This window comes from Camelus ferus, chromosome X (genome assembly GCF_009834535.1).
Source record: "Camelus ferus isolate YT-003-E chromosome X, BCGSAC_Cfer_1.0, whole genome shotgun sequence".
NCBI lineage: Eukaryota > Metazoa > Chordata > Mammalia > Artiodactyla > Camelidae > Camelus > Camelus ferus.
Genome location: NC_045732.1, coordinates 23,084,093 through 23,100,066, shown reverse-complemented (window position 1 = coordinate 23,100,066; position 15,974 = coordinate 23,084,093). Strand labels below are relative to the sequence as shown.

Here is a 15,974-nt window from a genome sequence, read left to right as displayed (position 1 = left end):
ATTAAATGTTTTATCTTTAGGATATTTACCGTAACACTTCTTATAACCGCAAGAAAAGTTCAAGCAAAAGGTTCAGTGTACAGCAATAAACGGCTAAATGCACAGTGCACACCAGCACACAGTAGGTCGCTTAACTGAACTCCACTTAACACATTCACACAACTCTCCAGGGCCCGTCCTTTCCAGTTAGCCACCTCAGGGTCCCCACCGGCTTACAGGCAGATCTGCAAAATGCCGGCCTGAAGGCCAGGTGGAGCTCTGGAGGGCGTAGGGATGGCGCGGGGAGGCGAGCACCGGTGCCGAGCTACTACCACACAGCACATGCTGGCATCCGTGAGCCAAACTGCACGCCCCCGCAGCAGCTGTGTTTGTTCCATGACTGCTTCCACCGGAAGTGCTTATTCATGTTAACTGTGATTTCAATAAACATTAAATTAGTAAGAATTTTTTTAAAAAAGTATTCTGGCCAATTCTGAGGCAGAGCCAAGTTTGTGACCGCTGATCTAGAACCCACACTCACTCAAGACTGTTTCCTTCCTGGAAATAATACCTTTATGGAGATGACTTTTTTCCTCTCTGCGACCTGGGTTTCTTCTCTTCTGAACTTGGTCAACTTACCGTCCCATCAAAGAAGACACTGTGTCTCGGCTGCAGACTCCTGAGAATCCCTTGGGGATCCTGGGTGGCACTGTGATACTGGGCCTGGCTCCCCTTGCTATAGTCCCAGAAAGCAGTACCCGGGCCCCACACTAGCTGGTTCTGAATCCCAGTGCCACGACCTACTAGCTGTGGGAGTTGAAGCAAGTTACTTAACCTCTCCGTGCTTCAGCTTCCTGAGTGGCCAAACCCTCTGAGCAGATTACAGAACCTGCTCAGAGTGTTGGTGGAAAAACTTAATGGGCTAATACATGTCACATGCCCAGGAGAGCGCCCACCTAGCACACGGCAAGTGCTCCGTAAGCAGAAGCAGCCGTTCCTGCCGTGGCTCTGCATCGTGCTCATCAGACACGCACCGCCCAGCCCCTAGCAGAGTGTGCTGCAGAGCTGTGCGGTGAATGAACAACGAGCACTGGGCTGCTTCTCCTCACCTAGGCCATCTGTGAACACCTCCTCTTGGGATACTTTTAAGATCTGAAGCTTCCCACAAATCTTCACAAGTGCTGTTATCTTTCATCAAATCCCTTCACCCCAACTTTTCATCTACCCTCTGCTAACAACAAAAGCTGGGAAACAGAAGGAGGCAAAAATATAAAGGAATCATGTAGGGTGATGGGATTTCAATACAGGGGAACTGCTGCAAAGGTCAGGTTTAAAGGATGCCCCTCAAATGCCCTGGCAGGAAACTGTAGACTGACAGTTGCAGTATGCATAAGAAAAGAATGTTTCCAATTGTGTAAAAAGGCATTCTGTCTTAATTTCCTTAGCAGACAGGAGGCAACACAGTAGGTTCTCAATTTAAATTGTCTTGAAAGTATTTATTGTTTAACTCTTTCTCCTTCTGCCCCACCCAGCCATTCTCTTCGTTCCGCTTTTCTGGTCATCCTAAAAGCTAAATACATTCTTCTCTATGGAGGATGAGAATAAATACTAAAACCAATACACTTGCTCAGGCCTCCATCAGGCATTGTGTCACTGCAGGGCGCTGGTCTCCAACAAGTGTAGTCTTCCTAGGGCTCCACGAGGTATTCCTTGTTCAAGGTCACTGGTACACTCATGGAGTTGAAATGCCGCTGCCCATCTAAATACAACATGGACTCTGGAACACAGGAGAGAGGGCCCTGGATAAACCTATAGCACCTTAGAAAATCAGTGCACAAACACAAAACTACTTGGGAATACCAGAACGGCAACGAGAATGCAAAACCAGCGCCAGGCATGCCCCACTGCGCCAGGGAACACACAATGTCCCCAAGGGAGTGAGCCTCAACTCCTGCCCCTTCCCTTTGGTTGGGCCAGTCCTGACCACCAGTGGCTGCTTGTAGCTGACACCAGCCCTTCAGACAACAGCCAGGTGGGCAAAGCAGCAATGGGCACCTGAGGGCCACAGGGCATCCAGGCCTTCAGGGCCACAGAACCTCTAAAGCACAATCCCCTAAAGATACACTCTCGGGCTGATGGGCATCAGAGTACTTCCCACAACAATTTAAAAGGAGAAAAACATCTTTAAATGTTTCCCTCCTTAGGGACAAGCAGCCATTGCTGCTTACCTCCGTATGTTCTGGGGAAAACCAAGGGCACTTCCTTCTCTGACATGAATGTGAAATGAAAGACGTTGGTGGTCATGTGCTCTTTATCCTGAAGAGAGGCCACTTCACTGTGGACTCTGACTTGAATGTAATTCTCCTGAGTAAAGCAAACCTAAGATTTCAAACATGATGGTTAGTCACACCGAAAAGGGGGAAGAAAACAATCAGAAGAGAAACAGTGACTTAAGAATATAAGAACTTCTTTCCTAGGCCCCAACGATACAAAATTGTATTTCATCTCTCACCGCACACCTACCTGTGAAGAAAGGAACAGCAATGACCCAACCTCAACAGGTTTCTGAAACATGATATCATCCACGGCTACGACAAACGGTCGGGAACCACTATCGGGGAAAGACAGCATCGCTGGGGTCAAGGGCAAAATTCAGATGATGTCTAGTCCTTCCCTAACAATCAGCTGAAGCAAAATTTAAATGATCAAAGCATAAACCTAGAGAAGGAGGAGATAATCATGCCAATGAGAAACGGTAAGAGATGCCATTGTGACCACATCAGTGCCAAAAATCACTGCATCTTTCCCCTTCTGCATATCATCACCTCCTTTTCTCAGTAGGTCTTTGATGCACTAACTTACAAAACCAGAGCAAGAGCCTTCTAAAATGAAGACCAAACCCAGCTGGTATCAGCGTGGCATTTATTCAAAAATATAATATATTCCCAAACACATCCAGACTAGTCCAAAATGCTTCACTGAGTCAGGTCATATAAACGGCTTCTCAGAAGTTACAATTACCTTAAATCTAACTCACCCGAAGTTACAAGCAGTAGCCCATCCAAGTTCATATGCTTTCCTCATAAGGAAACCACCAAAGATCCGATTGAAAATGTTCCGCTCCTAGAAGACATAAGTATCAATAAATACAAGCCTGTGACCACCCCTAATCTATAGAACAAAGGAATGCCATAGAACAGAGGTCAGTTTAAAAGTGTGTCAAATCTCAGATGAGTGTCATAAATCCAAGTTACCCTGTTTAGAAGACCTTTCACTAAATTCTAATACCTGAGGGTGGCAAATTTCCAAGCTCTTCAGTTTGGAATTTTCCATCCACACCGAATTAGGCGGCAAAACTCGACTTTGAAAACTTATAGTCCTGTACAAATACAGATTGAGTAAACCCTGTTAGTGCCATGATTTTGCTGCTGAAAAGTAAAATATTTACAAACACCTCCCAATATGTTCAAGCCAAGTGCAGCTCTGGAGAAGGCCAAGGTTTACATGCTTTCCCAGCCTGGAGTCTCACCATGCTGACTTACTTTGGATCCAGCGTGCTAAGAAACATCTCATGTATGGTTGTCCTCTCCTCAGCATTGGGAGCCATTTTCAGCAACGATGTGGAGCTGAAGGCGACCCTTCTCCCCTTGTTCACTGGAATCGGGGACAACAAAGAGCTACGATCAGGAGGACCACACTATAGCACTGGGTTCCTGACCTGGGCCACCTTGGACCCTCCACAGTATTTCCAGATTTCAAAAGGCCCACTGGAAATTGTACATGTACCCCAGAGAAGGCTGCTGAGGCTACATAAGAACCTGTGATTCTTTGCTTTCAGATAGAAATTATATCAGTTCATTGTAAGACCACTTACAATCATCTTGACCTACGGCCCCGACCAGCAGTTTTTTTATTAAGATACATTCCCCGTTTCATTAAAAATGAGAAAACAAATTACTTCACTTAATATTGCATGATCGATAAAACTGTTCAAAGTATGGACTCTGTGAAATAAAGAAATAAGGTAATTTCTCGTTCCAGACACCTGACGGGTATGAGGAGTCCATACATACTTTTAAATAATCTCCTCGGCATTACAGTTAATGTGCTTTCTAAACTGTATCTTATTATGAACAAATTAATATACATTCTCCTTGTCTAAAGAGCTCTTCTTCCTCTGGGCTTTCAAGGACGAGTGGATTTACAAATGCCGGCCTAAAGAGAAGAAAAGAAAAGAATAGATTAAAGACACGCCATTACTTAATAAAGACTGAAAATGTTCACCATGGGTAAGGCTTCCTAACTACTTCACCTAAGAACTCTGCAACAATTAGGGGAGCCTTCTAGTCACAGACTTATCTGTAGACTAGAAAGTTCATGCTCTAGAAAGGATACGGCCACTTTCCAAAATGTTTCACCTGATTCTAATCATGAGGAAACAGTTAAAAATAGGTTTACAACATTCTACAAGAAAGCCAGCCTGGACTCTTCAAAAATGTCAGTGTCAAAAGACAGAAAGTGGTAAGGGTGGTTATTTTAAAGAAACATGATAACCACATATAATACATGGTCCCTGGTCACTGGGGGGGAGGGGGGAAGGCTATAAATATTTTAGGGACAACTGGCAAAGTTTGAATATGCATCATACATTAGGTAATATAACTGTATCACTGTTAAATTTCTTGGATATAATAAAGGCACTGAGATTATATAAGAGAATTATCTTATACTTAGGAGATACATGCTGTAATATTTATGGGTGAAGTAGTCTCAAATTTTGATTCTGGGGGAAAAGGTGTATGTATTTATAGAGAAGGCAAGAGTACGGCAAATGTGGTCAAGTGGTAATTGGTGAATTTAGGTGAAGGGTATATGGATGCTCATTGCATTGTTCTTTCTGCATTTCTGTAAGTGTCAAATTTTTCAAGATAAAACACTGAGAAAAGGGATAGGATTTCACTGTGGTAGAATCCAAAGGTTTGATGCAACAAAAATGGAAACAAAAGAACTGAAATGGCAGCTTGGAAAATGGCATCAGCTGGGAAAGAAGCTTCAAGTAACGCCCCCAGTGATAGAAAAGGAGCCCCAGGCCAGCCACTAGAAGCGCCAGGTCGGCTGGAGCTGGTGGGAGGAGCTAGAGAAGACCGAGGTATTCATTCTTCGCTCAGATTGGAGTCACCGAGGTGTTTTCCAATCTTAACTGAGTTTTCCAAGTCAGCTTTTCATACAGCAGAAGAAATTTCTCATTACAGACTCTAAAGTTTCTAAAACAAATTAGACTACCCATAGGCCTCTAGACTCTGTCCTGTACAAACAGCAATCCTGCAATATTCCCTCCCACCTCAGTCCCACACATATAATGAAATAGTTTTTCCCACTCTGAATGCCTTGGGTGTAACTGTTATTGGGAAACAAGAATTCAGTTTAAGAGAAAAAAGATAAAGTATAAAGCCAAATAAGTTAAAGTTAAACTTGACTTGGAAATAACAGTATAAACTCAAGACAAGAGGTTTGCTTTTTAACATTCATCCACTGAAAAGGCCTAGAAACAATGACAAACCAGTTACAATGTACAGTTCGCGTACCCAGATTTTAGTGTCTAAATAAATACCGGTTTCTCACTAAAAGGAACTTGAGGACTCCTTGGAGAAACGGCAGATTCCAGGCCCAGAGCAAGAAATGTATAGGATGAGCCTAAGATACCTCATTGCACCAGAGAGCAGGAGGGTATCAAAGACTAGAGGGGAAATGTCAAAATAGCTTATCACAGGAGCCAGCTTGAAGGAGCTCCCGCTGACCAAAGATACACTCGCAGCAGCAGGAAGAATAGTAGGCTGCCATTTACTGAAATATATTTACCATACTGGAATCCATGAACTCACGATACTTTTTCCGAAAGCCAAAACAGTAGAAAAACTATGTCATCACTAGCTAGTAAATGTGTAGATAAAGGCAAGAATGAAACACTGATCCTGACTTTCCTTTACAAACCAAACTGCCCTAGTTGATAAGTGAAAATTCTTCTTTACAGATCTCCAGTTAATAAATATAGAAAGAATGACAGAACTTGAGAATCATCTGACATCCCCTAATGAGAATGGTTAAAGCACTGATCAGCAACGGACATCAAAAGCACTGGTGAAAGAGTGACGGGGAACCAGCTACGCACAGGATGACAAAGCGTACTTTGGATACGCCTTATACTGTTCTACACCTGTACATTATTGCTGATCATAAGAGGATAAACTGAACTACACAATGGGAAGATCAGTCTGTCACTACTTGAACCCATGCATCAATCTTAATATTACTATGAGTGAGACAATCTGCACCTCCCGACATGATACAATATGAAATACAGAGAGAGCATCACCTACAAAGTGCGCTCACCAAATATACTGAACCCAAATTTGTAGATCTAACTTCAATTTACAGAAAATACTAGGGATAGTTTAAAAAGTAAAAAAAAAAAAAAAAAAAAGAGGAAACAATGAGGTAAATCCAGAAAGTGGAACACTGTATAGCTCAATCAATCCAGGCTTTCAACGAGTTAATGATCTGAAACAATAGGGGACAGTGGGAAACACACCTATTCTGGATTAAAACAAACAAGAGATTACACAACTCTGTGAATATACTAAAGGCCATTAAATTATATACTTTCAATGGGTGAATTGTATGGTATGTAAATTATATCTCAATAAAGCTGTTAACAAAAAAAGACTTACGAGACATACAAACCAAATATAATAATGTGGACCTTGTTTGGAACCTGATGTGAACAAATTGTTAAAAAGAAAACTGAGTATGAACTGACTATTGGAATATATTAAGGACTTATTATTTTTCTTAGGCATGCTAATGGTAATGCAGTTATTTGCGAAACTATCCTCGTTTTTAAAGATATGCCTACGCTATAGTATTTAGAGGTGAAATGTCATTATGTCTGGGATTTGCTTTAAAATATTACAAAGAGAATATACTTTTAAAAAACAGAAGAAACAAATATGGCAAAAATGTTTAAACTCTTAAGTGTAGGTGATGGTATATGGAAATTCACTATAGCTTTCTCTCCATTTTTATGTATCTTGGATATTTTTCCAAATAAAGAATTAAGAAAAAATAGTAATTACCCTTTATTTTCAGAATCACGAGCCACCATTACAAATGTTGCATCCAAAACAGGACAAAACTCATTACCATGTAACTAGAGAACAAAGGAAAGAAAATGCAGATGTAGAAACACATTTACAAGGAGCCTGTAGTCTAGCGCGGGAGAGAGATGCCCAAAACCCACAGTGCCCGGTGCGAGAAGTGCTGGGATGGGCACAAACTACAGGAGCTGAGCAGGACCGGGACCCAAGGGCAAAGGTCACAGAGGGACCCTCTGTACCACTATCACGTGCTGCCCCGCACCTGGCAGACTCTGGCTCTCTTCAGGCCCACCCGTCCTCACATTGGCACACCCGGCCAGGCAAACCTCCCACCACTCTCACAGGAACTTGAGCGTGCCAACTACCAGGACATGTTTGTTTCCTTAGCAGAGCACAGGGACTCCCAAGAAGGGGTAAGGTAAGTGAGAATTCTGTGAATTAAGCTAAATATTTACAGTGCACAGGCCATTGAGATTTTAAGGTATTTCTTTACCCTTAGAAGTCTGTACTTACAGGAAAGTCATTATCATAAAGTCATCTTGTAACCTGAGAGTATATTTGGTGTCATCCGCAACAAACCTCCTCACTAGTCCTCATCCTGCTGCCTGTTCAGGCCCTTATCACCTTCCCCCTCAGCTACGGGAAGAGTCCCCAATCTTCCTGTACACCTGTCCCGTTCAGACCTCTCAGGAGTTCCCCCTTTCTCCCGGCATCTGGTCTAAGCCTGCTGGCACTGTGCATACAGCCTCCACAACAGAGCCCAGATTCCTCTCTGGTTGTTCACCACACACTCCCCTTGTGCCTGCACCTTTTCCTCGAGCCACAGCTGACAAGCTGGAGGTCCTGGAATGTCCCATGCTGTCACCTGATTCAACTCCCCTCCTTGCCTTTGCCTGATGCCTCCCTCAGGCCTGCACTCCTCAAGACACTCCTCCCCTCCTGGCCACATCCAGACTCCTCAGGCAGAGCTCACCATTCCTTCCTCTGCCTGCCACCTAGGTGAAAACAGAGCCCTCTCCTGACAGTGGTCCTCAACAGGAGAGGAGGACACCACCCCCTAGGGGACACGTGAAAGTGCACAGGGCTGGTTTCAGTCGTGACATAACTTGGGGGACATTACTAGCACAGCAGATGTAACCAAAGAGCTAAGCAGCTCATAATGCAGAACAAAGAATTTTCTCACATACAAGGCCAAGAGCATCCCTGTTGAGAAATAGTGCATAATACTTAGCATACTATATCATGGTCATTTATTTACGTGTGTCTCCCTACTGCACCGTAAGCTCCTTGAGGACAAAGACCATTTTTATTCACGTCTGTATCCCTAGCACTTGGCACAAAGATTAGCAGACAGCAGACACCCAATCAATGACTGCCGACGAATGAACTGAGGCAGGTAACTATTGAGCACCACTAGCATGTGAACTTCAGCAGAGTGGAACCTTCTGTCTTGCTCACGGCTATACACCAAGCACAGAAGAGACACTCCATAAACCACTGCTAAGTGAATGTCAAATGAAAGGCTGTCAGGAAGCAGGCTAGGTGACTCACACCCAGATCCTGTCATCAGGCGCACATAGTCTAGTGGAAGAGAAAACACATGTCCAGACACAGATCTGCAGAGCAGGGAACGGCAGGTGCCAGGAGAGAGGGTCAGAGGAAGGGTACTGAGGAAGGAGGTGTTGGGAAGGAATAGGTACCATGAACCAAAAGGATTGGGGAAGGATTTGGGCAGGAAGTGACCCAGAAGCACCAGTGGAATGGGGCTGTGCAGAGTCAGAGCCCAAGGAGTCCAGGCACAGGGAAAAGTATACGCAAGGATAGTCATCTGCTCACCTGCTGCTTAAGTTCCAGTTTATTATAATGAACACCTACTAGTGCCAAGCATCGGCAATGCAAGATGAATAACTCCCCGCTCTTAGGATGCTCAAGGTGTCCAGTAGTAAGCTCTAAGAAGGTAGGTAAGTTGGAGGGAATACAGCTGCAAAGGTAGGTTGTCGCTAGTTTATAAAGCACTTTGGTTCCTAACTAGTCAAAAGAATTTAGACTTTAATCCAGATAACAGTCACTGAAGATTTTTGAGAAGGGAAGTGATATGACTGAAGATCAGCTTTGGAAGATCCATCCAGCAGAAATGTGTAAAACTAATAGAGAGAGAACAGACTAGAGGCAGAGAGAGTGATTACAAGACAGTTGAGGTACTCACACAAGAGGCAGTGAGGGCTTGAGGCTGAGGGGAAGGGGAAGAAAGGACTCCGGTGAAGAGCTGTGGGTAATGAATTTGCATGACTTGGCAAAAGCCTGCACAGCAAAGGGAAAATTAAAGTTTTCAAAAAGGTTTGGAGTTGGGAGAAACAGGAGGGCGGCAAAGGGGAAACCAGAGGAGGAACAGGACTGGAAAGGAAGATGATGCACTCAGTTTGGAATACAATGCACTTGAGGTAGCAAGAGTACACGTAGGGGAGAGATTGAACAAGAACCCCGAAAGACGCCTTTGAAGGTTAAGCCTAGAAGAGATATATAGGACCATCTCCACAATAATGGCAATAAATTAATATTATTGCCAACATTTGATTAGTGGTTACTGTGGTGATGAAACAAGAGGCTCAGAGAAGACAAGAAATTTGCCCGCAGTCACATGGCTAATAGCAGCAGAGCTGGGATTTAAACCTACATTTGAGCCAAGCCAGAGGCAAAGCACCTATCACCAAGCTCCCTCTCTGGAATAAAAGGATCACTCAAGCCATGAGTTATTAATCAAAATAGCCAATGAGAAATGTAAATTTAAAACAAAAGTCTGTCCTTCTGACACTGATTTTCATTGGCTCTTTCTTCCCCAAAACTCCTGTATCTCTTTTTCAACCTATTTGGCAAGATACCCTAGAAAGCAGGTCCTATGACAGGAATCCACCGTGAATCAACTGTGAAAATTTAAAAAGGCTGTGAACAAACCATAGCAGCATCCCCAACAACTTTATAATGTTTTGCTTTAAAAGCAGTATTACTGTCAGTTTTATCAACATAAGAGTTAAGAAATTCAACTGCTTACATATAGCACCAAATAAAAAACTACTTAACTATTCTGACAAATAACTTACTACAGAGCAACTTTCAGACTTTTTCCAAAAGGTGAAATGTTTCAAATCCTATAACAGAAAAAAATTTATCTGAATTAACAGACCCATTGAATATCCTAACATAACTGAATAAGTTATTTTTAAATAAGTTTCACAATGAAATCTTGGGCATACTCTGAATTATTTGATTTCTGTGCTATTATCCTCTTTGAGGTACTTTTTCTTAACGAATTTCTTTATTCTGAGTTTTGCTCATTACAGAGGCTGTTCCTAACTGCTATAATAATCTAAGTGACTGTTATGGGTTGAATTGTGACCCCCAAGAAGTTATGTTGAAGTCCTAACCCTCAGTACGTGTGAATGTGACTTCATCTGGACATAGGGTTGCTGCAGATATAATCAGGTAAGATGAGGTCACACTGGAGCAAGTAGGCCCTTAATCCAGTATTATTATGTCCTTATAAGAAGAGAAGAGACGCAAGAGAAAAATGCTATATGATGAAGGAGGAAGAGATTGAAATGTTACAGCTATGAACCAAGGAACGCCAGAGAGCCAGCAAACCACCAAAATTCAAAGAAGCAAGGAAGGCTTCTCCACTGCAGGTTTTAGAGGGAGCAGGGTCCTGCTGAGACCTTGATTTTGGATGTCTAACCTCCCAACCATAAGACAATTAATTTCTGTTGTTTCAAGCCACCTGGTTTGGGGTACTTTGGTACAGCAGTCCTTGGAAACCAACAGGAACCAATCCCATTCATACTTAATGTAACTCAAACTGTTGTGAAATTCTCTTGGGCAAAACCCAGAAATAAGAACCTTAACATGGAGCTGTATATGATTTGAACATAATAAACACTAAACATAAACACCAAATAATCTGTCAGTCTTCATCCAGGAAGACGATATTCACAACACACCATGCATATGATGTGCACTTGAATTATTTTTCTAGAAGTGGTGAGCTATACACCTGTCTATGGAGATTCAAGCTTTAAAAGCTTTTCTTTCACTGAGACTGGCCAGCTGTATCAGAACAAAAGGGCAGTGTTTGGGCGGGCGCAGACGCACCTGGAACATTTGTATCTTCACTTCCATGGATGTCTTCCCAACCCAACAAACATGGCCACTGAACTTGATGTCCTGTTCTGGGCTTAAGCTCTTCTTACACATATCTACAAAACAGAAAACCAATCTGAGCCTAAACCACACCCCAAATTTTCTGTAAATGGACAATTTCATTTAAAATTGTGGCACATTCCACTACATTTCCTTTTTGTCTTCAAAACTAAAAATAAATTTTTTGATATACAAAAGAAATTTGGATGTCTTTTGGAAAAATGTAAACAATGCAAAGAACATAAAAAATAAAACTGGAATCATGCAAAACCCTTCCACTTAAAGATAATTATAATAAATATCTTGGTATATAGCATTCTAGACACTTTCATATGCATATGTATATAAAAATTGCCCCTAAAAGGAAAATATTTCCTCTAATCTCAATAATATTTTGTAATTACTAAAAATGCTAAGTATGCATAGAAAATAGTATCACTTACCAATCTTGTCCACCAGGGCTGTAACTATTGATAATGGAGACATTTTAGCTGAATGGATTTTGGTGTGCATGTAGCAAATAAGAACTGTAGAAAAACAGAAAAGAACCAAATAAAGCAAGAGCAAAATTTTTTTCAACATTCGTAATTTATTCCCAGAAAGCCATAAGATGTCTTTTCTTGTTTTGAAGACCCAACCCACCACATTCTACTACTGGCCTTATGATAGGACCAAAGGTTTATACACACTGATGAAATCTGGGGATCATCTAATGTGAATGCCTGCTCAATTTGAGATTTGGTGAGGAAACTGAAGTCCAAACCCAGGCCTACCAGGTAGCTTGTTATCACTCACAGAGACACAGTAACTAAATCAGAAGACCCTAGCACATGAGTCTGACAGCACCCAACATCTTCTAAAAAAAAGAAACAAATCACAAGGATTCAGCTACCTGTTTTTCTCCTGACGCTTTCCTAATTATGAAGCTATTATTTCACTCATTTATCCCTCCTTCCCTGTAACACCCTCAGTTCCTACACTGCCTTGTGGTTATCTACGTACTTTCCATATTTTAACAAGCATTTATATGTGCCAAGCATGGTTCTATGTACCTTACAAATATCAACTCATTCAAAGTTGTACTGTACTTCTTTAGTGGCCTCCCTGCTTCTGCTATGACTCATTCAAATTTGTATCATCAACCTTCAGGACAGGATCTGTGGTCAATATAAATATTTGTTGACTAACAATAAATCCTCCCATCCACACATCTGCTAATGGATGTACCGGGGGCATGAGGGATGAAAGGCAAGAAATTCCATTTAAAAACCTTTGTGGTACCCAGAAATCATATGTGTCTGACCTATGGCAATATTAGTGGAAATGAAGAGAAGAGAAGAGCTAAGGAGGAGGCAGACTTGACAAGACTTGAATCAACTCAGGTTTCTAACCTGCATGAGTGAAGACTGTGTACCATTCATTGAGAAAGAGAATATAGTACAGGAAAAGCAGAATGGGCTGTTTTCAACATGTTGAATTCGAGAAACTCAGGGCACATCCAAATGAAGATATCTAGCAGGCAAGAGGGCAAACTGGTCTGCAACTCAGAAAAGCAGAAAATGTAGCTTCCTAAGTATTCTGCATATTGATAGCAACTGAAACACTGGGAGTAAACAAGATTATTCACAGAGAATGTGCAGATAATAACAATTTTTAAAAAAGCAGAAGACAAACCCTGGAGATAAGCAACATTTAAGGAATCAAAAGAGAAAGAGGAACCTACAAAGGAGACTGGGAAGGAGCAGCCTGAGAGGCAGGAGGAAATGTCACCAAAGCCCAAGGATGAGCTGGACATTATCAGGAGCCTCAAAGGGGTCTGGTAAGCCCTGAGAAGTACCTTGAGGTCACACAGTAAGAGTCAACGGAGAGCTTGGCAACAGCAGCTAACGGCCCAGGGGACGAAGCCAGAACACGGCAGACTGGGAAATAACACGAGGGCAGGATATAGAGGCAATGAACAAATGCTTTTTTTTCTAACTCTTTCCAGAAAGTTAGCTCTGAAGTAAGAGAGAAAGAGAATTTGAGAGTTTTAACAGGGAAGGGGATTTTAGCTGTTTTTCATTGTAAGATGGAAGAGCTCTGAACATGTTTATAAGTTGAGGGAAAAGTGAAGGTGAGAAAAGGCTGGAGATATGAGGGAGAAAGCATACGTGATAAGCCAAGTTCCTTGAAGAAATAGAAGGAACAGAATCAAGTGAACACGTGAAAGGGATTGGCCATCAATAAGAGGTTGTAAGGAAAAGCGAGTAGTGGCAGGAGAGTCTGTGTACTTAGGAACACCCAAGTAAACCAAAGTCGTGTGTGTGTGTGTGTGTGTATGTGTGTGTGTGATTTTTTTTTAAGGCCAGGTTTATTTAATGCGAAGAAAAATGGAGCTTGGTGTAAGCCTAACAATGGACTTATGTCTCTATTTTAAAGGTTATTAGACACTTTATATTTTTTAAGAAAATTTTTTTAGTTTTTTTAGGGGAGGAGGTAAGCAGGTGTATTTATTAATTAATTTTTAATGGACATACTGGAGCTTGAACCCAGGACCTCGTGCACGCTAAGCACATGCTCTACCACTGAGCTATACCCTCCCTCTAGATGCTTTCTTTAAACACTTTCCTAACAATTCAGTCCAAAAGCCATTAGGTAGGAGCAAGCAAGATAGCCCAGAGTAGGGTGCTGAAGACCAAGCGGAGCCAGGAGGACATGCAGAGAGGCAACGAGAGCGATGGCACAGCACACTGCAGCCTGAGCACAACGAGGAGGGTGACCTGCACAAGGGAACCTGGTATGGGGCAGAACCCCAGTGAGGTGGGGGGGCATTCATGATGGGGTTCAGGGTGGCAGCAATATGGAACTGGCTACATTCAGGGGAATTGATCAAATAAGTAAATGTATTATGGATAATGGAGCCAGTTGGAGAAAGGAATTACAAATGTGAAAAAGTGAGTAAATAAGAAAGCACCTGTGGTGTTGAACTGGAATAGGAACAATTAGTATGAACCCGGGGTTTTCAAAGACAGAGAGACATAGATGTAAATGCATGTGTATGTGCAAATACTCACCCACTGAAAGGGCATGGGAACAGTGATACCCCAGCAGCAACGACCACTCCCAGCACCCAGATCTTGGTTTCTAGATATCATTCTCCATTAAAAAGAATCTGGGCTCCCTGGAGATTTGGCTGATTCCAGGAATGGGGCAGGGAGAGTACAAGTGAGCCTAGAACATCTGCTGTACCAGAAAGTGAGGAAGTGCTCAAAGAATGATGGGGATACATCAAAAAACAAACAAACCACAAAAGGCAGCATGAAGAGAGCAGAACAGTCCTGGGACAATTTGAGCATTAAAATAGATGATAGAAATCTATTATAACCCATTCAATAAAATAGGAATCCCTGAGTTCACAGTGATTTTAAAAGAATAAATTGATAAAAGTCTGATGAGGAATGGGATATTTACAAGGTCTCAAAGCACCTCCCTACAAGGTACTAATCACAAAGGGGAAAAGAGTAACTTTATAGTGAAGAAGCCTGGCAGACACCACCCTCATCAATGACTCAAAGTTAACACCACAGTAACTGGACAAACTAAAATTATGTACCCCTTGATAGGATGCAATAAAAACACAGCATGCCTTCTGGAACACTCCTATTAAAGATGCATGTCCCAAATCTAATCTTGGGGAAGCATCAGAGAAACCTAAATTGAGAGAAATTTCACAAAAGAATTGGCCCACAACCTACAAAAGTGTCAAGGTCATGAAAGTTAGGGGAAGACTGAGGAGCTATCCCTGACATGACAATTAAATGCAACATGTGATTTGGAACTGGATCCTTCTACTATAAAGAACCTCTGGGGGAAGTTGAATGGGGTCTGAGGATTATACTACTGAAGTATTAGTGTCAGGGGAGAGGGGTGGGAAGGGACAGACTGGGAGTTGGAAATTTGTAGATACTGACAGGCATATGTAGAATAGATAAACAAGATTATACTGTATAGCACAGAGAAATATATACAAGATCTTGTGGTAGCTCACAGTGAAAAAGAATGTGACAATGAATATACGTATGTTCATGTATAACTGAAAAATTGTGCTCTACACTGGAAATTGACACAGCATTGTAAACTGACTATAACTCAATAAAAAAAATTCTCATCATTGAAAAAAAAGTATTAGCGTCAAATTCTTGACTTTGAGGGTTGTATTATGGTTACGAAGGAGAATATCCTGGTTTGTAGGAAATACACGTGAAAAATATTTGGAGGTGATGAGCATCGTGTCAGTAATATACTCTCACATGATTCAGGAAGGAACAATTCTTTGTACTGTTATGTGCAACTTTTTGGTAAATTTAAGACTTTTTTTTAAAAAGTTATGAGAAAGAAGGATTAATAAGAGCATAACTCTGTTAAATAGGAATCTACATTTTATACATAATTAAATAATTATGACAATTCAGAAGTAGTAGACATCCTTCTTTTTCTGCTGTATTAGAATATCTTCATCTGTGCAAATTAAAGAATTAAAAAGACCCTTTCCAGCCAGAGGATTCAATGTATTGTTATAAGTACCTATTTAAAAATACTAAAATAATATCAGTACCTCCTAAGCTGTCAAGATCCTCAAGAATCCTGCCAAACCTGTGAAATAAAGAAAAC

The 15,974-nt window shown here is 41.7% G+C and overlaps 1 protein-coding gene across 5 annotated transcripts in view; it reads right to left on the bottom strand.

Annotated features, from left to right (window-relative positions):
• Nucleotides 1–1,450: 1,450 nt before the first annotated feature.
• ACOT9 (acyl-CoA thioesterase 9) overlaps nt 1,451–15,974 on the bottom strand; it is a 50,831-nt gene continuing 36,307 nt past the window's right edge. For all 5 annotated transcript variants that reach the window (XM_032475841.1, XM_032475840.1, XM_014566828.2 and 2 more), the window contains 11 exons: nt 15,919–15,956; nt 11,768–11,851; nt 11,277–11,380; nt 7,113–7,186; nt 4,127–4,194; nt 3,522–3,633; nt 3,268–3,358; nt 3,017–3,102; nt 2,503–2,590; nt 2,208–2,358; nt 1,451–1,756 (listed from right to left, as the gene is read on the bottom strand). In XM_032475841.1, the coding sequence (XP_032331732.1) occupies nt 1,668–1,756; nt 2,208–2,358; nt 2,503–2,590; nt 3,017–3,102; nt 3,268–3,358; nt 3,522–3,633; nt 4,127–4,194; nt 7,113–7,186; nt 11,277–11,380; nt 11,768–11,851; nt 15,919–15,956 (985 nt within the window). In that variant the 3' untranslated portion in view covers nt 1,451–1,667. The remainder of the gene's footprint in view (nt 1,757–2,207; nt 2,359–2,502; nt 2,591–3,016; nt 3,103–3,267; nt 3,359–3,521; nt 3,634–4,126; nt 4,195–7,112; nt 7,187–11,276; nt 11,381–11,767; nt 11,852–15,918; nt 15,957–15,974) is intronic.